General features: G+C 47.3%; 1 protein-coding gene across 1 annotated transcript in view; it reads left to right on the top strand.

Moving 5' to 3' along the window:
• TOX2 (TOX high mobility group box family member 2) overlaps window positions 1–26,093 on the top strand; it is a 153,808-nt gene that overhangs the window by 107,654 nt on the left and 20,061 nt on the right. Inside the window, exons 4-5 of the mRNA XM_074920466.1 lie at window positions 20,087–20,326; window positions 24,693–24,920. Coding sequence (XP_074776567.1) covers window positions 20,087–20,326; window positions 24,693–24,920 — 468 coding nt within the window. The remainder of the gene's footprint in view (window positions 1–20,086; window positions 20,327–24,692; window positions 24,921–26,093) is intronic.

Genomic DNA, 26,093 nt, shown 5'->3' with positions numbered 1-26,093 from the left:
TTTGATCAGCAAAGAAACGGTGTGTGATATCAGGAGTCCAAGACACCTGATACAGGGCACCATGAAGCAGCAAGTATTTTCGAGGTCAGCAGAGTTGGTTTCGTTGAGAAAGGACGTTACCCTTGAGCTGACTGCTCTGAGCCTGCATACTGCAACATCTAAATAGCCCTCCATGGGGAAAACTGAGGGCACCCAGTCACAGTACAAATAGACAGTTAGGTGACTTCTTCAAAGCCAGAAAGACTAAGAACGTGGAGGTAGATGGGAGAAGAAGAAATTCCCTGCCCTGGTGAAGACGGGGCCAGAGTTACTGAGTACAGACAGTGCCCTTCTTGCTGGAAGGTTTGCCAAGGGAGTTATGAAAAGTCTTTAAGAGATAGCAGCTTACAGAGTCCTTAAGAAAAAAAAAAAAATGTTTAGGAAAAAAAAAAGGTTTTCCAGCCAAAGTCAAGAATAAGATTGTCAAGTACAAGGCAGTGTTGGTGTTGAGTCAGGAGTATAAAAAACATTAAGCACTGACCCTGGCCATTTTGTTAAAAACATTGCAAAGGTGGAAAATGCCTGTATTAGTAAGACAAGTTTGTGGAGTGGTACCCTCGGTGGGAGTCACTCACCAAGCCTGAATTAGTCACCCCCGTTTCTTTGACAGTGAAGAGGCTCTTCTGGAGTGTGATTCATTGGACCTGTGTGAAACACAAATGCCTCTGTAAGGATTCGAGGAAGACTGGACTCCCAGCTCAGATGCATTAGTCCACGTTTTAGGTGCCTGTGTTTGCACAGACATTAATTTTTCCAGCTATTCATCAGAAAGGAACAGTTGCATGTTGAAAGTGAAGGTTAATAAAAAAAAAATAAAAAATCACATTCTGTCTTTGCAACACACTGAAGAGACATGGGCAGACATGGAGCAGCTAAAGTTAGGAGTGAGATCCCACTGTGGGCAACCAATCTTGGTCCTCAGTGGACAGGCCCTGGGGGTACAGCGTGAGCAGTGGCTGAGATGCAGGAGGGAAGGGACTGGAGGGATAGGGGATGGCTGCAGTTTTCAGCCTCTTCACCTGATACATCAGAAAGGAACATGCAGCGTTCCTGCTGGTATTTCAGGAAGGGATATTCCTTGGTGCATCATCACCTGCAAACTGCAAAGGGAAGGCAACAGGACAAAACCCTGCAGTTGTGCATCAAGGGAGATTTCTTGTCTTCAGCTTGTGTTTCTGAAGGGTTGAGGCAGCCAAGTGTCTAGTCTGTACCACGGTGCTGCAGCTCAGCCCTGGATGGATTAGCCACATAGAACTCTATTTTCACAGGGTGAGGATAACCTCTGGTGACATACAAGCGGGAGCTATAAATGTACACAGCATATATCCTGTCCTCTTGAACAATCAGGGTTATCAAGGAACTTAGAAGAGTGGCAGAACATCCTAGCAGGTGGCATCACTGATGTGAGTAGGTCCGTTCATGTGCAGCTGTGGAGGAAGTAAGGTGTGTCTTGAACTTTCCATCAATCCCAGGCAGTTGAGGGAGAGTTTTAAAAGGAAACATTGGCACTTGCCCACAAAACCTGGCATTTTCTAAAATGGCAAGAACCAAATTCCTTCACACTTTCTCCTACATCTACAATCTGCCAAATTTCACTCTTGCAGTGGACCGTGTGTCTTGCCTCTGCAGATTCTGCTTTTGGGGTGGAGGCAGCCCTCGGAGCCATCAGTCTCACAGCGTCCACAAGGCAGAAGCAAAAGGAAACACCAACAATCATCTATCCCATTTAGGGTGCTGGATACCAGGATCTACCCACTGTGGTTCCTCAGGGCTTTGGGCAGAAGACGCTTTGAGCCAAACAAAGTAAAGTGGCAGTTTCCAGTTCGTGTGAATACAGATTGCACGGCTGGGTGAATTATGGCAAAGTTTGTAGGAGCTCAGCCAACTCCCCCCTTCTCAGAGGAGTAGAACAGGCCTTGGATCTGGGAGCATAAAGGAAAGTGTGTCTGAATCATGCATTGACATCACCAGGAGCACTGCAGCTCTCTGACTCACGTCAGAGCTGAATTGATATGGTTACAGGAGACTGCGTGGCTTTTAGTATTCTGGGAGAGCTGCTACAGTGGCAGAGAAAATTATTCATGGATCAAAAAAAGAAAGGCATTAGCAGTACAAAGTGTCATGATTGTCTCTGTTCTACTGCAAGGTTGAAACAAGATACCAGCTGCGGTACATGAGAAATAGCTTGAAGAAACACCAACAAAAATGCACTGATTATTCTTGAAAGACCCTTGCAATTCAAGCCAAGGTATCACTTACTAATTTATGGGGAAGTACAACGGGTGCACAACCCTCCGCTGACTCACAGGCAGTTGATCTGGAACAAGAGGCATCGCAACAGAAGAGCGTAACAGGCATATGCTTTATGTCACTGGGAATAAAGGTTGAGGTGAACAGAGGAACTGCCAACGACAGAGCCATAATTAAGAGATGCCAAACCAGCTTTTTGTCCTAGAGGGGGGAAAAAAAAGGAATACAAAGTTCACAGAGGAGATGGTAGTTCCTGCCGTGCGCACAGGGGAATAGAGGAGGGAATAATCTTCCCCATAGGAGATCAAATTCAGATACCAACAAGCGAATGCCACACTGAATGTTGAGTCCTGTGGTGGAAGCATAACTTTAAAAAAGGAGCAGATACAAAATTACCTTAACACCTAAAATCTTTTACCAGAATCTGTTCAATATTGTTAAATTTGGCATGGTGAGTATTGCCAGTGAAGTCATGGGTGGTTTGCAGTCTCCACCCCCTCCACTGGTAGAAGAAAGTAAAAGTGTATATAAAATACTTGTAGGTGTCTGCTGAAGGTACTGTGAATGCCTGTTGGGATTATAAAAATCTAAATAGATGGCTGTAGGAGAAGCATGTATGGCAGTTACCTTCCTTGAAGCTCTAAAATCCTTCAAATGACCCCAAGCCAATTAAAACATGTTGACACAGTAGTAACATTATAATAGTGTTGTTTCGTTAAACTTCTGCATTTTCAAAGTTGTTCATTCAACTGATCCATTTGTGATTACCATATAAACACTTTGTGAATATTCATTAGCTTTGCCACCCCTCCTCGCTGAGAAAAATCACTTTTGGTACCCAGGAGGGGCTGAGGGGTCAAGGTGCTTGCTGGGAGCATCTCAGGAGGAGCTGGGAGCTGCTGGGGGACCTGCAGCCCAGCTCTCCCCACGGTGTTACACTCGCCTCGGGACACGATTGCCTCAGAGCGGTCTGTGATCACATCAGCAATCAGCAAAATCTCCTGCTGGGATAAACTGCTTGGCCTTTGGTCTTTTTGTTCATCCACTTGCTAATAAGATTACCCCATACAACAGAGGGACAGTGATATTATCCCCTAAGTAAGCAGGCTTGCTTTGTTGTGTATGTGGTATCTTGGCTGGGTGTTTGCTCCAAAAAAAAATTCCTTTTTTTTTCTGGAAATAAAGCAATGGCTGCAAAAGCTGTTATTTCTCACCCAGCAGCTCCGATCTGTGCGGGTGAAAATCAGCACACACAAGAGTGCATTTGAGTACTGGGGATTTCCCTGAGTCTTACCACATTGCTGGGAATACTTCGCAGCCCTGTGTGATGCTGAATCTCTGTTACCGAGTTTCTGATACCTTCGATCTCACGTCACCAACCCTGATTGCAAGGATGGCAGTTGGGGGGAGAATACTTTAATTTCTAAACTAAACCAGTGTTATGTGGTGCTGCTGAAAAGCCACAGATGCAGAGTCCCACAAAGTCATTTTACAGTCTCTTGTCAGAGCGGGACCTTGCTTTTAAATGAAAAAGTTCAGTCTTAAAATAGAAAACCACACTGAATTATACAGCTACTTGATAATTATTTTTTAGTGCTGCTGCTAAAAATGCCCCATTAAAAGACTGTAAGTCACTGCAGAGTGCTGTCAGGCTACCACACACAGGGGTTTTATTTCCAGCTGCATTTTATTTCCTAATTTTGGCAGGCCAAAGCCTTGAGAGCAGAAAGGAAATATTTACATCTATCTCTATTTATCTCTGTATTTCATGGTGGGAGCAGAGCACGGCATGGGTGGCAGTTGGGGATGCCAGCTTGGTGGTGGTCCCCAGGGGCTGCGAGGTGCCAGGTGAGGCGTCACTTGGGGACACCCCACGGGTGTCACCCTGGAATTTGGCTGGGGCGGTTTGGAAAGCTGCAGTGCCAAAGCCACAGCGTGGATAGATGTGCCAGGCTTTGAAAGGGTGCCAGTCTGTGTGTTCAGAGGCAAACAGGAGGGAAGGGATATCCGCCCGGTATTAATTATGACTTTTGAAGCTTTGCCTAATTACATTGTCTCTCTTAAGACAACGACACAAATATTTATGAGTGGGACTTTTTATTCTCATTGTAATCAGTGACATAAATAGGTAACACCTTTATAAAGAGTTAATAAAAATGTGTCAACACAAGCTTGAGCACAAACTATCGAGCAGTGTGCAGTAAAACATTCCAGTGTTTATTGTATTAATTGAATATTCATGAGATGCCAATTTAAATTACAGTTCACAACTGTTGCTGTGTCTAATGAATAATTTAAACAAGTGTGGCCAAAGAGATTTCAACGCTGCATTAGCAAACTGCAAGGGATTAAGCAACAGAGAATTTATAATTAGCTTTGTATATCCTATAATAAATTCATTGGAAAGATGGTTTTAATTATCCCACATGTTAATTCAGAATTCAGTGCATTAATTTTCGATTGAAAAGTAACCCTTTCTTCCCAGATAATATATTTGTCTCTTCTTCGTCCTCTGCACCTCAGGAACAGGAAATTGCAAGTGTGGAATGGCCTGATCTTTACAAACCTCGTCCATCATGCCACAGCATTTGTATGTGCCCATCTCAGGTCTGGAGTAATTGATTTTTTGCTTTTCCAGCTGAGAAAGCTGAGACAAGTGAGATCAAATCCCTTCCGACAAGTCGGGATCCCAGAATCCTGCTGTAGCTTCTCCCATCTCTCTGCTACAGCACATCCTCTTTGATACGCTTATGGCTACTTGGGAAATATTGTCTGTTCCTGAAAAACAAGTCTGCAAAAGTGATAAAAGTTTTTGGCAGTCATCTCCTATAAACAGCTTTAAGTTTTTGTTTAAAAAAGGAGGATGCATGTAAATAACATTCTAAACCCCAAAGGTCAATCTGAGATTGCTGCATTTTTTTTAGAGCAAAACACAAATAGTTTTTTTCTCTACTTGGCATGTTTATGAAGTGCTTTTTCTGTGGGACGTGAACCCCTTTGCCTATAGCGACAGGAGCTGCACAGTCTCCACTGCTCGCCCCGCTTCAGGACGAGGAGGGCAGCAGCCCTGTGCCATGGCAGGCGGAGGGGCCCACGCTGTCGGCATGGCTTTACCCTCTGAGGCTGCCGGTGGTAAAAAGGGGACAGCAGTGTCCTCAACGGCAGGGAGGGCTGAGGTCCTCATCAGTTGTGAGCCCCCCGTGTCGATGCTGAACCCTTGAGAGGGGTGAATACTGCTTATGCTTTCCCCTCTGCCTGCTTCCCCTAACCTACTGCCTTTGTCGTGCAGTTTGGCTATAAACCCGTTTGTCTGTATAGAGGCAGCTGTAGCTCTTGAAGAACCTTGTTCTGAAACTTGCTGGGCAGAAAAAAACTGGGAAATATTCCAAGGAACGCAAATCCTTACACCTACGTGAAGCCGCCCATGCTCAAAGCTTGGCTGGGAAACTCAGGTGGTGTCTTTCGGTGTGTGTCGGGGAGGAAGGTGCTTCCTTTCCAGGTGGTTTTGTTTAATTCCAGGTCAGCAGGTTAATGAGATCTCTGGGATATGCGATTTGATCTGGAATGTAAACACTGTCTTGGCATGTGTCCTTGATGTCTGATCAGATGGAAATGCAAATGCGGCGCTGAGCGTGGCACACCATCCAAAATGTTTTGGTGACACAATGTGTAAGACAAAATAGCGATCACTTTTTTTAAGAGCTAATTGAAATGTTTTCCGTTGCCTTTGAGTCCTACCCTATCTATCAAATCAGCAGCTCGGCACTGAGGGTAACGTACCTGACACTGAGGTGGAAGCTCCTTCGACTCCCTTGGGAGCACCAAAAACCCAGCACTGTCCCGGGAGCCGCCAGTGTGGCAGAGGCAGCTTTCAGACTTCCCCTAAGACCTTAATTGCTGGTTTAGTGCCTCTGTCTTTTGGGAGACTGGAGTTATTTAAGTTGATAAATGGATAGCATCGCTGTAATGCAGTATGTTGTCGTTGACACTTATTGATTGAACCTCAAGACTCAATTGATCAAGCTCCCCAGTGCCAGCATGTAATCCCAGTGGAAAAAATCAAACCTTTAATGGGGTTATGTGTTACTCTTTGTTTTCCACTTGGGGTCATATGTTTTGGGAGGGAAGGAAGTGGTTTTGATGGCCTGAATCCCCGCTGTTACCTGGATTAAATAAAGACCAGCAGTAGGAACACTTGTTACTGTGGCAATCCAGTCTTGGGCGGACCCAAGCCTCACTTAATATGGCATATTTCACCTCCAGGAACTGAGTGTCTTGATGTTAGAAGGAAATAAATGAATCTCTGAGGTGTCTGTTATCCATCACAAGCAAGCCCAAGAGGACAGAGATACTGCTGGACTGAATATTCTTTCACCAGTCCTCCTTAGTACACTACAGCTAATCTAATAAACCATCGCACAGTGCAGCAGCTCAGGTTAATGCTGCTGCTGGAGCCTAAGTAAGCACTTCCTAAAGTTCTGTGGCTTTAATTCTGCATTTGTGTAGGTTTTTGCATGTCTGTAATTTGTGTAGCAATAGCATCTGCAGTTATATTAGCTAGTTAAGAAATGAGAAGGGTTTGTTGTTGTCGGGAGTCAGAACAGAAGTTACAGCATCTGGCTCTTGTGGCAGGAGTTGGTGCTCAAGCTTCTTTTCTCTGTTCCCTCCTGCAATTAGTTTTGTACATATTGAGTCATTTGGGCTTTTTGCACCTTTTTTTAAAGTGTTCAGCTTTGCTATAATTAAAGAGAAGAAGATAATAGACTGTGCCTTCTGTTAACAGTCTACGTGATGCAGCAAGGTCATTGCATACCTTGCAGCTCTCAGAGGTTCCCCTCTACAGAGCAGGTAAATGCCATGATCATCATTTTGCTGGTGGGAGATTTGGTTCCCTGTCTCAAATTGCTCTGGCAGAGCTGGGTTTTGAAACTCATACAGCTTGCCAACGAATATTCAGCCACAGAACCATCCTTCTTCCCTGGATGCTTGTGTTCCTGGTAATAGGAGACTCTTATGAAACATTTGCTACAAACTACACAATAATCCCATCGATATCTGGCCACAGAGGGATACCGAGGTGGGGGGCATAAAGGGGGCAGCTCATTGCAGGTGTGCGAGAGAAGTGATGGGGTTTGTGTGCAGATGTGGTATCAACACTGGGGAATCCAACTCTTTCTAATACTGCAGGCATTTCTTGTGGTACTTGAAAAGCGGGCTGTTAAACTTTGCAATAAAATAAAAAAAAAAGCTTTTAAAATTCATTCAGAGTTTAATCCCACAGGGATGATTTTTCTGTGTAGTCTTCCCATTTTCCTGTTGTGTTCTAAAATTACTTCTTTTTTCCTTCTTCCTCTTCTTCTTTTTTAATGCACCATGCAATAAAACTTGGAGGTCTGTCATTACTTTTGAGTCTGTTGCTTTATGTGAATGCAATATCTAAAATGTCTGAGAAGAGCCAGGAGAGACATAAACCAAAGTGAAACCGGACTGTGCAGAAAGGCTTCAATAACCTGCAAAAGAGCTCACAGGGAGGGGCCAGTAAATGCCGTGGGAGATGATGGGGCCAGTGTGGCTGCAGGTCCAGCCCGTGGGTGGGAGGGTGGATGGAGGAGTGTAGTATACAGCGGTAGGCTGTATACAGCGGATGAGCTGGTTGTGGGAAGACCCATAGGAGCTGGAGGTGCTCATGCCAACATTAATTTTTACCCCTCAACTACCCTGAGAAGCTGGCACCAGGATCTACACAGTCCCTACATTGCCCAGCATCTTCTCCATCAGAAGGGAAGCTTCTTGCCCCTCTGCCAGGCTGCGGAAGGGCTCGGTTCACGTGCTCCATGGCTGTCACCAAGCAGTGCAGAGCCATGTGGCGGGGGGGTCCCCTAGGGTGCTCTCCCCTGTGAGCAGGGTGGGGAAGGGCTCGGTGTGATCCTGCCTTGGCCAGGACACGCGGCAGAGCATGCTTCAGTTCTGTCCATGTTGTTGTCCCATTTGGCAGGCAGGATAACAAAAATTAAATTATCAGCCTCCAATCCACCAGCAGCTCTTTGTTGTATCCACCAAGAGCCCTCAGCCACTCTGAGCCCCATCAGGGGCTGCAAGGCAGCAGAGCTTGCACGAGACAGCAGCTTCTGTACAGCCTTGGCTGGGCCAGATGTGTTGCAGGAGCTCTCGTCCTTCCCACGAATCGGGCAGACCTGAGTCTGCATCCTTCCAGCCTCCCCCAGTGCCTCCCACCAGGATACTGGCTCTGATGGTTGAAAGGCTTTCTCCATTATTCATTTTTCTCTCCTTTTTTCCATTTTGCTTAGTTTTTCATTTCTGGATTTTGGCATTGTCCTTTGCTGCTTAGGGAATGGAAGTGGATTCAAATCCATTGCACTTTCTGAGAAATAGAATTCTAGCTTTCTGGCCAGCCCTACTGCCTTGCTAGGAGTGACGGGAGTGCCAAAGGCTTTGTGGGAGTGGAGCCTGTGGAGGAGGACTTCTGTCCATCCCAGCCGTTCAAAATCTTGTAAAAGAGGCTCAGCTGTAACTCAAGATGTTAAATATACAGTAACATCAAGGATCTGGTAAACCCACCAGGAAAAACCAACTCCCCTAAGGCGTCTCTGTAGAGCTGGAGGTGTACAGTGAAAAACTTTCTGTCTCTAGTATTTTCCAGCTTTCCCTTTGTTTCATCCCTAAGGTTATTTGCATGAAACCACATCTACGCTTCTCAGGAATCTATTTGCATGGGACGGCTTTGCCGGGCAGGTGATAGTCCCCTGGAGTGCACAGCTTAGATCCACACTCAGAGGGGACCTCAGAAGAGCGGCCCGGGAGCCCCTGCAGCACCATGTAACGTGTGGTCTCTCCTCCCAGCCCTGGGAAGCATGCAGCAAGTCCCACTGTAGATACTTACTTTTGTAGGAGGTTTTAACACTGGCTTCTGAATCCATCTACCTACCAGTAAGTTTGGGATTAAAATAGGGAAGCCAAAAATTAAAGAAAATCTGATGTAAACAGGTCTGATGCTGAAGAAATTTCTCCTGTTGCTTCCCATGGGGATTGCTTTACCTCACCATTAGATGCATATAATGCAACAAAAATACTCCCCGAGACAGTTTGCTCCTCCATCTGTATCGGGCATGGAGACAGAAATCTGGAGTAGGAAATTGTTCTGGGTGGGCTTCAGGGCTGATGCAGACCCTTCTCTGCTCCCAGGATCATCTCAGTCCCTACACCTGCACACCTGCAGGTATTTCTCATCCATCCCCTTTCCTTCTTTTCCCCTACATAGCTGGTTTTCACTGGTTTTCCTCCTCTTGCCAACAAATGTGACAGGGATGGGGCAGTTTTAAGTTTCATGTGCACCATGGGTTGGCGGAGGGCTCAGGGTCTGGTGCTATTTAATTACCTCCCACTGTCCATTACAGGGGAATTCTGGCCCCAGCTTTTGGGATGCGATGATCTTATGCCTGGATGAGCAGCAATTGCCTTCATCTACAAGTGGTTTTTACAAAATCGCTAAATAATGTATTCAGAAAACATGCTGGAAATTAATGGAATAGATTATTTGCAAACATGTTCACTGAATTATCAGGCTTGTTCTTTATCCATAAAATAATGTACTTTAAAAAAAATGAAGTATATTGAATACGTTATTTACAGACTGTTCTCCAGCTGAGAGCTGCAGGAACACTGACGGAGTGCACACACGGCCCGGCTGCTTCCCAGGGGCTGGGGCAGTCGCTCCTCCTCCAGATAGAGGCACAGTCCAGGACCTTGATTGCATTTTGTCAGACCATTTTGCTCATCTCTGACCTCAAGAGAGTGAGTTTGGAGAGGGGTGTGTGCTGGCCCTCCCCTGCTCCCCACGGAAATTGTCACAACAGTTTCTTTGCTTTGTGCATTGCCTTCTTGTAAGACTCAGTGTTGCTCCCAGGGAAGAGGCAAAATACCTGTAAAAGAGTCAGTGGAGAGGAATTAAGCTGTTCTGTGTAGTGATGTTACATCATGGTGCCCAGCTCTGGCAAGCAGCGTGGGATCATTTGGGGATGGATAGTTTAGAGCTGCTGCCTGTCCTCTTACAGGAGGGGAGAAGTCTGAGCTCCCCGTGCCCGGGAGCAGTCCTGACACCAGTCATAGTTGCTTCTGCAGTTCTTCTGCATCATCCATCCTGTAGAGTTGTTCCTTAGTATCTCCAGTGCAAGGAGCAGGGTTTATCCCTCTCTCAAGTCAAAGGGCCACTGTGTGACACTGGTGTACCGGGACAGTGTCACCTGTCCACTGGTGGTGAGGCACCTCAGGAGCGTGAAGGAAGCCCAGGTCAGTCCTGGGGTCTCCACAGTGCAGGCAAGATGGGACTGAGGGGCTGTAGGAGGTCAGCTATAGGAAACGTCCCATGCGCGGTCCAGGTCCCGATCTCAGCTGTGCTGTTTCTCCATCATCACACAGCTGGTGGGATTCAGGACTCAGGATGAGCCAAGACCTTACAATACTTTGGTCTTCTCCTTAAGAAGCAGCATCCCAGCTCGGGGTGCAAGTCTGCAGCAGTGCTGTGATGGAGGACAGATGTGGAGGTCCAGCTAGCTTGGGTTTGTCTTTTGGCATCTTGAGGTGCTTTAAAGCCATAACCATTTGCAATCTGTATAATAACTCCACATCCAGGACAGAGGGAAGCACACATTGAAGCAGGACTTCTACACGGTTGGCACTCCCTGGGAGTGGGAGTTACTGGATTTGGGAGCCTTGTGGACATCTCTGCTGTGCAAGTCCACGATAATGCTCTTACTGGCAGATGACCATGGTGGGGAGTTGTATCATAGGAAAATAACAAGATTCAGTTCATGCTGTACTGAGTTGGTCTGTTCCTTTCGGCTGTGCCCTTCCAGCACTGGGACCCATAAGAAAATGAGAAATATTTCCCGTTTGCCAAGCACAGTCTCTATCCTGCTTTACACCACCGTTCTCACCCAGAAGTTACAGCGCTTTATCTTCGTGATGAAGTGTTAATTGTGTTTGGAGGATTCTTTCCCTCGCAATAGCAGGATATCGTAACACAAGATCACAGCCTGTCAAAGCGCTGAATTTAGCTTGTCAGGCAGGTGCTTTCCAAAACCAGCCCTCGGTCCTGCCTTCCCCTGCCCACCAGGCACCTGAGGGAAATCTGCTTGGGGGGGGTGGGGGGGGTGGGGGGGGAACATACGCAAGAGGTGGTTGAGGCTGTCAAAGACATGGAGCAATTTATGTAGTAACAAAAGCAGATTAAAAAAAAAAAAAAATAAAACAAAACCAAACAACAAACAGTGAGGAGACAGAGATAAACACAACTGGGGTCAGCTGTGTGGCTTTATAGTGAAGATCCATGTTCAAAAACACTGCATTTGAAACTACCAATATTGATTAGAAAGGCTGGGATTTCAAGTCATGTAGCGTTTAAAGCAGACCGTAAAACATTCTTTTCTCATATATGTCTGCTCAAATCCTCTGTAAGTCATCAGGCTGAGCTAGCTTGTCTGCACATGGCTGGAAATAACTGACTGAGGAGCTCTCAGTACTGCTAATGCTGGTATTTAGTAATTCTTGGAATATTGGGAAAGCTCTGGAGGACTAGAAAAGAGCTAATGTGCAAATATTTAAAAAGGGAAACAGAACAGCCCAGGTAATTACAGACCTGTCAGTCTGTCATCAATCCTCAGCAAAATAATGGAGTGGCAGATCCAGGCCTCAATTAATAAAGAATTAAGGGAAGGTAATATAATTAATGCCAATCAACATGAGCTGATGGAAAACAAATCTTGTCAAACTAACTTGATATCTTTTTGATGAGATTACAGGTTTGGGTGATAAAGGTAACAGTGTTAACATAATACACTTAGACATCTGCAAGGCATTTGACTTGGAAGCACAAAGTATGTTGAGAAAGTTGAACAATGCAAAATCAATGTTACACAAGTTTGGTGGATCAGCTTGTCACTCTGTCTTCCCAGAGTTCATCATATTTTTGCCAAAGAAAGCATTAAATAATTGCCACTGAAGTTTGTAGATGATGCATTGAGTATGCAAGCGGCGGGAGATAGTGATGCAGAGCTTTTACATGGTCTGGTGAACTGGTCACCAGTAATGGATATGCATGTGGAGAACCAATATTGTCCCACCTGCAGGAGCAAAAAAATCTGTCAAGATGAGAACTCTTCTCCTTGGAGATGGTGGTGCTGGAAAAGGGGTGTGAGATGTGGGGAGCAGCTGTGCTTTGGGGTGGGGGCTGGTGATGGAGAAGTCCAAAAAGCATCCATGCAATGAGCAGGGTGGGAAACCTGGTGAGAGATGCACTCTGCATCTTCGGCCAAAGCGGGAGGTGTTTGATTGTGATCTGCAAGTGCTTTGGTGAAGGACAGTCTGGTGAGAGCCCTCCGGTCTGGCAGGTGATGGGATGCAGAGCTCCGGGGCTGGCAGCACAGGCTGGCCACCAGGGCCTGCTCCAGGGATCACCCGCTGGGCGATTTAGCAGGTGATTCCATCCTCACGGGAGCCACACCTGGCAGGGAGGGTTTGGGGCAGTGGGCAGCGCCTGCCCTGCCCTGGTGCCTCCTTGCAGCCACCCCTTCTCTGTCCTGCTCCGTCCCCTCCTCCTGCAGTTCCCATGTCCTGCCCAAGGGGTCACAGCGATGCTTTAGAACCCCAGTTCACAGCCACCAGGACAAAAGTAAGAAGGCTCATGAAATCGAGGGGCTGGGAAAGCTGTGCCTTCAAATCTGCTCTAGGGGATGTCTGTGTCTCAGAAATACTCTTCTTAAATTGTGAATGCGGATTCTTTGCTGCCTGGCTCGGAGTTCAGGGATGCGCCTTCGGATCACCTTTGCAAACCCAAGTCTGTAAAACCTTCTTTTCATTCTTTGATGAAGAAAAACTGCAATTACAGTATAGTTCCAAAGAATTTCCATGTGCCAAACCCCCAAAGCCGGCACCACCAGCTCCCATGGACTCGTGCCCTGCTGCTGCCAGGCCAGCAAAGCCACCCCATGGCAACCTGGTGGGGTTACAGGTCCCCAGGAGATGGCAGGGAGATGCTTGTTCCTTCTGGAGACCAGAAGCATCTGGGAGGGAGGCTTGTCCTGGGGAGTGGTAACCATGGCTGGGAACCCCACTGCATATAAAAAGCTTCTGCCATATGATAAATGCCCCCCACCCCTAGAAAAATAAATTGCTTCCTTTTAAAATCCTTTCCTACTGTTCCCCTCGTATTCGTAATAAGATGATCGGTGGAACCAAAGATGTGGCTGTTACTTTAAAGGATAAATTAGTTTGACTCTTAACTCAATAATTAAAACTGTTATGGCTATGAGCCTGCAGGGATAATGTACTATTATTATAGTCATTTGTTTCAATTAAATGCTTACTGATTTTACAATAGCAGCTGGGCACCTGTGTGAGATAGCTATTACTCTGAACAAGACATCTCAAATTCCAGCAGAAATTTGTCACTGCACTAAAGCATGTTACATAGACCATGAAAGTTTATTAGGAGCAGTTACAAATCGGGAAGAGGAGGGGTGGTAATTGGGGATATATTTTCTTATCAGCTTCTCTCTCTCCTGCTCTCTCTTTTTTAAGTAAATCATCTTTAAGCATTTCAGCTATGGTGATGCGTTTACATTTAAACTTCCAATACAGAAAAAGCCTGCTGGGAAAACTTTGCTTCAAAGCTGTTCAGCAGATAATTTCTTTCCCTGGTTGATTGTGATTGTAATGGCTTGTTCTCAGGAACAAACTTAAGGAGAGGTAAGTTGTACTGCCCATGAGCCTTGTGGTGACCCCTGGAATAGCTGCTCCTCTCGCCCAGGGAGGAAGACCCTGGCTGGGGAAGGCTCCAGCAGCTCTGCTCAGCCCACCCATGTGAGCTCACTCTGGGAAGGGTGGCAGTCATCGGATCATAGAACGGTTTGAGCTGGAAAGGACCTTTAGAGGTCATCTAGTCCAACCCCATGCAATGATCAGGGGCACCTTCCACTAGCCCAGGTTGCCAAAGCCCCGTCCAACCTGGCCTGGAACCCTTCCAGGGAGGGGGCAGCCACAGCTTCTCTGGGCAACCTGTGCCAGGGCCTCACCACCCCATCATAAAAGATTTCTTCCTTATATCTAGTCTAAATCTATCCTCTTGTAATTTAAAAAAACCCCTAAAACTGTGTCCTATCACAACAGGCCCTGCTAAAACATTTGTCCCCATCTTTCTTATAAGCCCCCTTTCAGTCCTGCGAGGCTCTAAGCTCTCCCCGGAGCCTTCTCTTCTCCAGCTGAACCCCCCCAACTCTCTCAGCCTGTCCTCACAGGGGGGTGCTCCAGACCCTCTTTGTGGCCTCCTCTGGACCTGCTCGAGCAGGTCCATGTCCTTCTGGTGTTGGGGGCGCCAGAGTTGGACACGGTACTGGGGGTGGGGTCTCACGAGAGCAGAGAAGGAGGATCCCCTCCCTCTCCCTGCTGGCCACGCTTCTCTTGATGCAGCCCAACACACAGTTGGCTTTCTGGGTTGCAAGTGCTCATTGCCAGCTCATGTCCAACTTTTCATCCACCGGTACCGCCAGTCCTTCTCTGCAAGGAAGCCTGGTGGGAAGCCTGGTGGTCCCCACTATGTGCTGGTCTCCCCAGCATGTGGGGCGATGCCCCTGGGCTGGAGCTGTGCCATCTGCCCACTCCCGTTGGTCTTGGCCATCGTCTTTTGCACGTCCTGCTTTACCCAAGCTTTGTCCCCCCTGCTTTACGCCCCCCCTGCTTTAGCTCGGGAGGCTGCAGTGCAGCGGAGGTCAGCCAACACCGTACGGCAAGCTCGAGCCAAATTTCTTCCTTTCCTGCTGGGTAACATCTGCAAGTGCTTCGGCACAGATCCCACCTGGGATCGCAGCCCAGCCGGCAGCCGGCGAGGCTGGAGCAGCTTGGAGCATCACTGTTCCACGTATGCAGCAAGGGCAAAACACACCGTGGGGGAATGACAAGAACGTTTGAATTTCTACTTCTGCCACCAAAGCATGGTGATATCTTCAAGGTGTGGCGGAAACCAAGGAATGCACGAGGAGGAGGACAAAAAGCCCATGCAAAAGGAAGGCGGAAGGTGGTTACGGGGATGGGACCTGCCTTAAGGCTTCAACTGGGAATTAGTATTTTGCAGAAGAGGACTTTCAGCAACAGCAGCTGTCCCTGCCTGAGCCCCATGTCTGTTGGTCAGTGCTGTAGCCCTTACTGCTGGAAAGAGCTGCCTTTTACATATGAATTTGGGGGGGGCTGTTAAGTTGCAGCTCGACCTGATGTATTTCAAAACATTATCTTTGCTAGCAGAGTGCCCAGGTCCCCAGCCAGGCTCTTCCTCGCAGTGTTTTGTCACTCTCACTGGATTACCCTTCTCCCCAGAAACAAGGGGCACAGAGCATGTTCTGTTTGTCAGCCTATTTTTCTCTTCTTCTTAGGATTAGCTAGAGCGTTTATAGGCCTGATATGCATATTCATTAAAAAAACTGAAATATTGTGGAAAAAAAGGAGCTGTCTTTGAGTTAGCACAGCCTTTGGGAATCTGCTAAGTAAGATGCACTTAATTACTTTAGCTATGACTACATCACATTTCACTCATGTTTCCTCTGAGATGCAAAACATCTTTTCAGTGGAGGCTGCAAACACATCCCAAGCCTTTTGCAGCACCTGGCGGTGAGCTTGTTGCGTTGGATGCCCGGGATGGAGACGGGATCTGACCCGGCTCTCGGAGCCGCTCCTCCTGCTGACGGAGCTAATCATGTCTGCAAGGCAGTTATTTAATTATGCATGTGCTTCCACTGGGCTCTGCGGGGATGCTGAATACTTTGTGGAGGGGGAAGGCACGGGTGCAGCCCCAGTGAGCCTGTGGCTGGGGTTCCATCCCACCTGGATGGACTGGTGTGCAGTGGGAGAAGAGGCTGTTTGCTTTAACAGGGGAAACCTTGCATTCGTTACCTTCTTTCACTTTGGTTTGCCATCATTGCAATTTCATTCATCATTTACTTGCCTACTTAGGCCATTTGCAGCAGAGGAGCATCTCTGAATCTTGCTGCTGGATCTCTCTTTCCTTGATTCTTTCTTGGAGGGGATATCCACTAGTTCACGTGCACAACTAAGGCCCGTGAAACAGCTCAGTGTCTGTAGGGTCAGTACTTAGTACAAAGCAGGACTAACCCTTTCCCCAGTCTGAGCGAAGGCTGCCATCACCCTAAAGCCCACAGAAGTGCTGGGGCTGCACAAAAGCTGCTGTTCTTCATTTTCACCCCAAACATTTTACATCTAGAGAACACAAATAGCTTTTCCACTGCTCACCCTCTCCAGTCCTGAGGACATCAGGAGCCGTGGGCAGGGGCTGTGAGGAGCTGGTAGCCTGGTGTGTTGCTTCCAAAACTGCAATTTTTTTAAAGAAGGGAAGTGGAAAGAAATTTAATGAGTGACAAATGGTGGGGCCAGATCCTGCCCCTCCAGACTGGCAGTCAGCAGGGTTGCATGCAAGGGACATGGCTGTACATGTTCTTCTGCAAAACCTCCTGGCTGGAGGGAGAAGAGGTGGAGACATCGAGAGTGAGAGAGGGGGTCAGAACCAGCAATATTCAGCAAAGATATTAAGTAAAACCACCAGTTTTTAATGATGTAAAGAAATAGTCAGCTGCTTGGGAAGAGGCCTTTTGGGTTAAGATATCCTTGGGAGAGGGGGATGTCCCAGGAAAAATGCTGTCTCTCTGCTTTTTAAGAGAAGGCTGTGGTTGGGTTGCTGGCAGCAGAAGGCTTCTGCATGGATTCTCTGAGCCAGGGCTCAGGTTTCTGTTTTTTCCTACAAATTTTCATAAGCATTTGCAGCACGTGTCCCATATCCATAATTGCGCTCCTGGACTTGTTCTGCTCTGATGCGTAAATAACATGCACTGTAAAGAAAAAGTGTATGATTACATATTTAATGGATAAACGGAGCCGTTGTGGTCTATTGGCCACATAATAAAAGTTTCAAAAAAATTGTCTTAATACAGTATTTGCCCAAGAGACTGCTGTGGCTGCAATTGTGAATGAGCTATTTTAAATTTTAAAAATTTTTAAGCCACATTTCATATCCTTCCCTATTCCTAAAACACCCGTCTTCTAAACTTTTTCTTCATTTAAATTTAAAATAAGGACAATAAATTATTCTTTTCCTTAGCAGCTGGCAGATCTTCGCCAGCATGAAAGGTCCAGATTAAACTGACAAAATCCAAGAAAAATGTACCTTTTTCACTGGAATTTGGGAAGGACTTTGCCACTTACTTGACAGATGAGTGCTGACCTGTCTTCCCACCTTGCAGGCTCCCCTTTGCTGCCTGTCTCACCCCTGGCCATTCCCACGACATTTGCAAATTCAATTGCAAATGCAAAAATTGCCTCTCTAATGCCTCCTGTGCTGCCCAAGCCCATTGCCCATCACTGTCTTGCTTGGCTGCAGCATGCATGTCCTCGATGTCTTTTTGACAGGGATTTCCCATGCAGCAGCACATGGCAAGAAGAGGCCAGACCTCTGCAATAAGGCGGGTTTTAAGGGCACATAAACTTGCTGTAGTTCAAGTAGGAGTGAGTTTCCTCAGCTCCACGACAGAGCAAAGCCACCGCTGCTGCCTCTGTGAGCCGTGTTTCCTTGCAACCACCAAAGCTGAGGACAGCGATTCAGCATGGCCCCTAAGTCAGCCTCGATCAGACTTCTCATGCTGTTGAAATGAAAGAAATTATTTTCTTCCTTCAAGTTAAATCCCTGCACTTAGTAATTAATACAGAAAAAGGGCAGATCTAGGAAAATCCATTCCCCTGGCACACACTCCTCTTCTGATGGAGAATCTGAAAGAGAGCAGAACATGCTGTCAGGTGTTGTGTAAAGCTCTTGATTCCTGACCTACAGCAGTAAATCTGTTTTTGCATTTGGATTTATTTCCTCTGAAGCCTACCGAGCCCTTGCAGGTCTTCCCTGGGTTTCTTTCTGTATGTGCTGCTAATGGAGTTGGCAAGCCTCCCCTGGTAATGAGAGATTGCACCTCAGTGGGCTTATCGGAAATGAAGATTGTTAATAAATAAAGCTTGGCTCTTTAAACTCATGTTAACATTAATCAGATTAATATAAAAGGGAAAAAGTCTGGAAAATATTTCAGGCAGGGCTTGCTCTCCCTCTCACTGGCTTTCTCCATGGCTGGATGAGGCTGTGGAGACGGAGGCAGCTTGGCCTTTCCCACAGGGACTGCAGTGGGGCTGAGCCCTGCTACTGGGGGTGGCTGGGCCAGGATGGCCCCTGGAGTGAAAATGGGGTTTTCAGGGAAAATGGTACAAACTAGAAATGGAGTCTTGGCTCAGCAGACAGCAGGGCAGCTCCAAAACCTTCCATCCACCTACAGCGTGGCCAGATTTGTCTCCATCTCATATTTTCTTCCCTCCTTGGCCAGGACAAGGGGTTGTTGCTGCTCCTACCTGACCCAGCCACTTGAACTTTGGTTTATGCCATGATATGGGGGGATATACACCTCACAAGATACTTTTATTTTGTCTAATGTAGCATTCAACATTTCTTATTAGCCATATATATGTTTCATTTTTCTTTCAAATCTTTCAAGAGCATTGGGCTCAGCAGCCTCAGGAGGCAGCGCTTGTGCCTTTGCCGTGTCCGTGCAGCCCTGCAGCCGTGTGTGATTAGTCGCCTTGCGGTCCCATCACATATCCCCTCACTCTCACGTTACAAGAACAGATAAATAGGAAACTCTTCATTTCTGGGGACAACTCTATCACATAGCCTCCTCCCTCATCTCTTACCTACACACACATACTTCGCTTCTGATTCCTTCCCTCACTGGAAAATCTTAACAGGCAGCCCATAATTTTCTTTGCCCTTGTCTGGGCTTTTTTTTTTTTTCTGCTACATTCATTTCAGTGGGATTGGAACTGGTCGCAATATTTAAAATTGGAAGAGTCATCTTCAGGAAGAGTTGTAATGAGGTGGTGACCACCAGCAGAGCCTGCCCTCGGTCGCTGAGGTCCGTCCCGAGGCATGTCATGGTGCTTGGGGACATACAAACCTCTGGCTTGATGGTCGTGTCACAGCCTTGGGCAGACTGACGTGGTGGGAGTGGGGACCTGGGGTTCCGCTGACTGCTTCTAGGTTTAACTTTAGCAGCACTGGTGACCCGACAGCCGTACAGAGGGTGTGGGCGGGTTGGTTGTGATACCTTCATAAGGTACACAAACAGATATTTTTTCACCTATGCAGTTACTAAAATGTCAATGCCAGGTATTGCTCAGAAAGAGCATGTTTGGGATCCACAGTCTCTGATGCGTCATCACTGATGTCCCAGGGCTGGACTGTCAACCACAGGCCCCAGATACCCTGTCACAGCGTGTGCTGGTGCTCAGCGATGGCCTCACGTGTGCAGCAACAAGTCTTGGCCCCAGAAATGCCCAGGACATTACAATGCCCTCCCTTCTCCTGGTGATTTGGCCAAAAATTGCTCCTTGATGAACTTTTCTTTCAGACCCCTGGTAGGGGTCAGACACCACTGGTCCCTGAGTCAGGCAGGGGCACCTCCTGGACACACAGACTGATGTACAAAGACATTTTAGCCCCTCTCTGTAGTCCATGGCACGAGCAGAGCCCAGGGTGCACAGTACTCCTGGCTTGTTTGGAAGGGGGCATGAGGAAGATTTTACCACCTGCATAGAATAATCGTTAATAAGTTGGTCTTAAAGTGATTTGACAGCATAATAAGCAAATAACTACATTTTGTAATTACAAAGTGATATTCTCCTAACTCAGATCCAGGAGATGGTCCACTCAGACGCCACGTCCTATGAGTCCAACCGTCAAGTGCCCCTGATCAATCGCCCCGGGATGTTGGCCGGCCCCATGAGCGCGCTCAGCCAGTCACAGCTGATTTCTCAGATGGGGATGCGGAGCGGTGTTACCCACGGTTCCCCATCGCCCCCGGGAAGTAAGTCTGCTACACCATCTCCCTCCAGTTCTACTCAGGAAGAGGAGACAGAGTCACATTATAAGGTACGTGCAGTCACGCCTGTTTTAACAGACAGCGAGAAAAGAGCAGATGATGTTTTTCAGTAAGGGATAAACTGCGCTAACAGGAGCACAGAATTTTGGTCTTTTTTTAAAAATGTATATATAGTGGGAGACTTTCCCAAGGATGGAAGATTGTTTCCAACCTAGGGTGAAGTACAGCATGGCAGGCTAGCACACATGCTTGGGTTGTGCCTGCAGCAAGTTTGGCAGTCAGAGTTGGGCTCTTCTCTCCATGGTTTACCAGGTCAATCAAGCTGCAGAGTTTCCTCCAATGAGGGTTTTGATGAGCAAAACAGGTTCAGAGCTAACAGCTAACATTCTGCAAATGCCTGGGTACATAATTAGACTTCTGGTGGCAGGTAGAAGAGACTAAACCATGGAAGGAAAATAACACAGGGAGGAGTTTAACTGAGATCACCATACATGGCTTGCTAAGAAAAAAAAAAAAAAGAAAAAAAAAGGAAGAGTCTTCTGCCTTTCAGTTCACCCAGACTGTTTTAGGTAGTCAGCAATGTCTTAGTGGCACAGAGTCTGCCTCTACAGCCAACACAACTGCTGCTGAGCATAGCGTCATGAAACCCAAGGATTTCCTAGGGTTTGGGGGATATCTTGGTTGTTGCCCATCTTTCTCAAGGTGCACCAGCAAAGCAAACAACACATGGTGTGTTTCATGAGTCTTCCGTCTGTTATTTACTGAGGGCAAATTGCAGCAATCGCAGGGTTGCTGCCTCAACACCCAGTAGGTCTCCCTGCCTGCAGGTCAATCACTGGGCTTCCTGGGGGACTTTGATTAAAGCCTCTCATAGAAAACCTTCTCCTGGAAGGTGCTGACCCAAGAATGGCACTAGGAGCACTGGGATTGTAACTTTATCCCACAAAAATAGATGGTTGTGACAGCATTTGAATGTATAACCAGAGCAACAAACAGTGCAAAGACTGGAAAACAAGGAAGATGCTAGGACTGAGCAAAAAGCTTTCCCTTTCCATGGAAATCCAGGCAAATATATTCGCAGCAGTCCTGTAGTTTTTCATCTGTTGGCAGCTTTCACTTCAGACTGGTACATATCAAAGCAGAGTGCACACATGGATGCAAAAACAGCTTCACTGGAATAAAACTGTAAAAAGAAGGGATACACGTGATTGAAAGTAGATGGAGTTTCTCAAACTCTGCAATTTCACATGGTTGTGCCACTGGACCCCACTGTCTGCCATGTCCCAGAGCCCATGTCACACAGCTCCAGACAATTACCTGGGAGCTGAAATCTTTCATGTCAGCAGAAAATGAGTTTCATTCACACCAGGTTCTCTCTCTCTGCCTCTTTCAGCGTCACCCATCTGGGGCCGCAGGAGTCACTGGGGAGGGAGGACATGGCTTTGGGGTTGGATCTTCTGTTCATGTTGAGCCAGTGATGCCTGTGGGGGTGGGAAGAATTTGGCGATGTCCAAATTACAACAACTTTCAGAGATTTTAATTTTTCCTAATTCTAAGGGCATGCCCCGTAATTTTTCTGCACTGTCAACTACCCAGCAAGACAGATGGAACAGGAATGATGTATTTCATGGAGGAAGGAGACCATAAGTATAAAGAAAGCAGCAGAACCGTGGTGTGGCCTGCAGGTTTCTGTTTGCTTTCTCTATCTACACAGCTGCTGTATTCACCCATCGGTCATTTTTCATATGGCCATTAAGGGCCTTTCTGCAACAAGTCATCAAAGCAACATTTAACAAGCAGAAATTAATCTTGTGACCAAGAAGCTCACACATTAAAGAATAGAGTCTGAGCTAGGGAGCTCATGAGTTTAGGAGCTCTCCCAGCAGGAGCTCTCCCAGCCTCACTGATGCATTTACCTGCCTCATCGCTTAGGGGGGGTGTACACATGCACGGGAGGGAGAGGTGGTTACAGCCCAGATTCCAGTTAGATTAGCGATCTCTCTGCATAGTTATTAAAATCATGGTGTCCATGAGGTTCCTGCTCTTCATGGGTTCAACATCTAAGAAGGCACCAAGCCACCAGTTTATAGGATCACATCTGTGACCAGTGAATTGCCCCGGTCCACATCTGGTGTTAAACATACCTTCTGCTGCCTCTCCAGAGCAGGTCTGTGTAGGGGCTGGTGGCTACACACTTCATCCTGCTGCACAAGCCTTCACGATCACTTTGATCATGGCTTAGCCCTTGGGGGATGCAGTTGCTCTGGAGCAGCAAGGTCTTGGCTCACTGGGGCTTTCTTTTAGCTGTGAACGTGGCTTAGGTTGTTCAAGCATCTTCTGCAGTCCAAGGCTGGGCTTGTTGTTTCATCCTGTGCTGTATCACACCTGGTAAACCCCAGGAAAACCAAAGTCCGGATCTGCTCTGCTCCCTCCTGGGAACTGATGGCTCCAGGCAGCCTTTCAGGCAGTGTCTGGTTTCCGTAAATACTGTCTGCCCCTTGGTGCTGCCTAAGCAGGACCGACTGTAAAACCACTGTCACGGCTGTGTTGCATTGCGCCTGTTCCCAGCTCCTTCGCTTGGTCAACGGCTGTGAGGAGAGCAGGTCCCCCCCACGGCACTTAAGTGAATCAAACAGGATTACAAGTTAGTTAAAATACCATCTCACTTGCTAATGGGCTGAAGCCCTGTCATGAATTTTTTTTTCACCTAATAAGCTGGCCTTTCACCTCCAGGCCTCCCATTCAAGCCCAATTGGGCAATTTTAAATTAAACACGATTTTTTTGGTCTCTGCTCATTCACTAATGGTCACTGTCTGTTTGACAAATGTCACTGCGCTGATACTGAACTTAATGACCAGTCAAGAGCTGCTGAGCAGAGAACAGGAGTGCTGCTGCCCTTTCCTCCCTGTGCCTGGCCTGTGCCAGCTGAAGTGAAGCCTCTTAAATCCCGGTGCTTCCAAGCACACAATCAAATCAGCAAATCCATCATGAGAAAAGGCCTTTTGCTCCCAGCACTCACTGGGACACATAGTTTTCACAATGGCTTGATGTTTAGACCTGTGTCAATTGATTTTTTTAAAGTTTTTTTTTAGACCTCTAAGTGACAGGCTGGACAACTTTCTAAGTAATACAGTTAGCCCATGTACCTGGTAGAGCAGGGACTGCTGAAGTCAGGTAGTGGCTGAGCTCTTGGTGCCTGAGCACAGCAGGTCTGCAGGCGGAGGTGCTGGCGCCCTGTTTGCCCTCGAGGATCCAGAGCGCAGCAGCCAACTGGCAGCAAACAGTTTTATTCTCTGCTGTGTTTAACCTCTGGTCTATTTAGTGTTTCCTCCGCTATAAAATAAGGGTAACAGTGCTTCCCTATAGTGTGAGCTTTCACTGACCACTGTTAATGTGTTGAGAGCTTTGATGTATGGCCAAGTGCTTTCCAGGGGTCTTTTCCTTTGCACACCATCACAGAGGCTTCTGCAGTCCCATATATTCAAGAGGCTGCCCAGGGCATCCCAGCAGAGGCTCAGCCGCAGCATATTCTTTCTGTGCTGCCTTCACTGGAAGCATCCCTGTTTCCAGCCTTGCTGTTTTACTTCCCAGCCCAGTAGCAGTGTCTCGTGCCGAGCAGCCACATAGTCCAGCTACAGCTGCCTGTGTCCTGCTCCCCTTGTTTCAACCACGCACAGGGCCCTGAGTGTGGGTGCAGCCTGACCTAGTCACCCAGCTGCACCCAGAGCGGCTGTAAAGAGTGAGCAGTGCATGCAAAGTGTTTCATACATAACGTTAAAGTAGTTTATTTCCTGGATAGGGGTACATACCTGTTAGCAGGGTGAAACAAATTTCAGATGACCCCAGTGTGATGTCTGCGAGTGTCCTGCCTAGGGAGTGGGGAGGCAGAGCCACCAGCACATGCATGGGCGAGAAAAGTTAGAAGCAGCTTGCAGAGGAGGATTATTAGGCTGGAAATCACAAACCATGTGGAAGCCGAGTTTGGAAAAATTCATGGACTGCTAAAGGGATCTGGCTGGGAAGCAAGGCATTTGGAGAGGTCCCAGAAGAAGATGCAGGAGTGAGTGAGCTTGGTGATGCCTGGGAGGAGGAGGGGGAAGGGGGGTGAGCGAGGATGAGTGTCTGGAAAGCCCCAGCTTTGGAGCAGGGACCACTGGAGCAGCAAGGGGTGAAGCCAAGTTGTGAACTGGGCTGTGAGGAGGCACCCAAGCTGGGCTCAGGCACCCACCCGTAGTTTGTGTAATGATCCCAGAGGGTCATAGGGGCCAAAGAGACCCCAGGGCTGCTGCCCTCCTCTCCACGCTGGGAGCCCTCTGCCCATGCCCTCTCTCATCCTCCTTGCTAACAAGCTGTAGCAGGGACTCGTATTGGACTACTCCCTGCTGACCGCTAAGTTCCATCTCTTGGTTTTGCAGGTTACTGGAGAGAAAAGACCATCAACAGACCTGGGCAAAAAGCCCAAAAGCCAAAAGAAGAAGAAAAAGAAGGATCCCAATGAGCCCCAGAAGCCAGTGTCAGCCTACGCCCTGTTTTTCAGAGACACGCAAGCAGCCATCAAGGGGCAGAACCCCAATGCTACCTTTGGAGACGTATCGAAAATTGTTGCATCAATGTGGGACAGCTTGGGAGAAGAGCAAAAACAAGTGAGTTACTGATTTCTTTTTTTTTTTTTTCTTTGAACTGTTAAAATGTATTTTTCCACAGTACAGAGCATCAGAGCCTCCCCAAGCACATTTGGAGCATGGCCAGGGGCTTAAACAGCCTGAAGTGTACGCACAGAAACGAAGCTATTTTCAGGAGCAGTGCTGAAGTGCCCACTGCCACTTGAAGTGATGCTCGAGTGGTTTGCACGCTGCACTCCCAGCCCTGAGCCGGTGTGGCAGCGATGTGACCTGGCCCTCAGACATGTCCTTGGGGTGCCCTAGACACCCGCACGCTCCGAGGAAGGGGGTCTGACCCATGTCTCAGGCAGGACAGGGATGGGGCTGCAGAAGGATGCGCTAAGTTGGCTTTGCCTCTGCCCCCTTTTTAGAAAAACCTCTGTTGTTACATGAGGAAGAGCAAAATTTTATAACAACTAATTATTCTTGATAAGATCATAATTTGCAGAAACATCAGTGGTCTGTCCCTGACATGGGTTTTTTACAGCCTTAGACGGGACATTTGTATTTGCTTATTTACTTACAAGGAATGACGGCAAACCAGCTAAAAACTGTTAATTCTCTACATCACTGGCCTCAAATCTAACGTTAATGCTTAGAAACAAGATGTCTGAAGTGGCCTCGCAGAGGAAACCTTTCTGCCCCAAAGCTGTCAACTGCTTTCATTCTACTTCATACAGAGACTTCTATGTCCTGCTTTAACTGTTTTGTTGATGCTGAATCAGTTACAAAAGCCAGTAATTGCTTGTTGCCTATTGAGAAAACCCCAGGGAACACTTTCCATAGCAAGTATGTCTTTTTATCAGGCAGGGCGAGATCTGACACTGTGATGTGTCTCTGAACCCAAACACGCTTTAAGTGACAGTCCCCATGAGCGATGAGCCCTTCTCCTAGAGCCTGGCTGCCAACTTCAGGCTGGCTCCATGTCCCGTTGGGTCACCATGGCCAGCATTTGAAGCAGCTTCATTTGGGAAGGGAGCAGCGGGGAGGAAAACTCATTTAAATGGAAGTTAGGAAATAGTCTTGCTTTCCACCCTGCACCAAGTTGGGCATCTTCTTGGATAAAAGCCCTTTTGCTCATCCATTTGGAGTCTCCATACTGTGCAAAATGTTGCTTTAATGTTTTAATGATCCTCCCTTTTCTCCTTTTTGGAT

The sequence above is a fragment of the Athene noctua genome, chromosome 16, assembly GCF_965140245.1.
Source record: "Athene noctua chromosome 16, bAthNoc1.hap1.1, whole genome shotgun sequence".
In the NCBI taxonomy this organism is placed as follows: Eukaryota; Metazoa; Chordata; class Aves; order Strigiformes; family Strigidae; genus Athene; species Athene noctua.
Note: the sequence above shows the minus strand (reverse complement) of the source record. Positions and strands in the feature narration are given on the sequence as shown.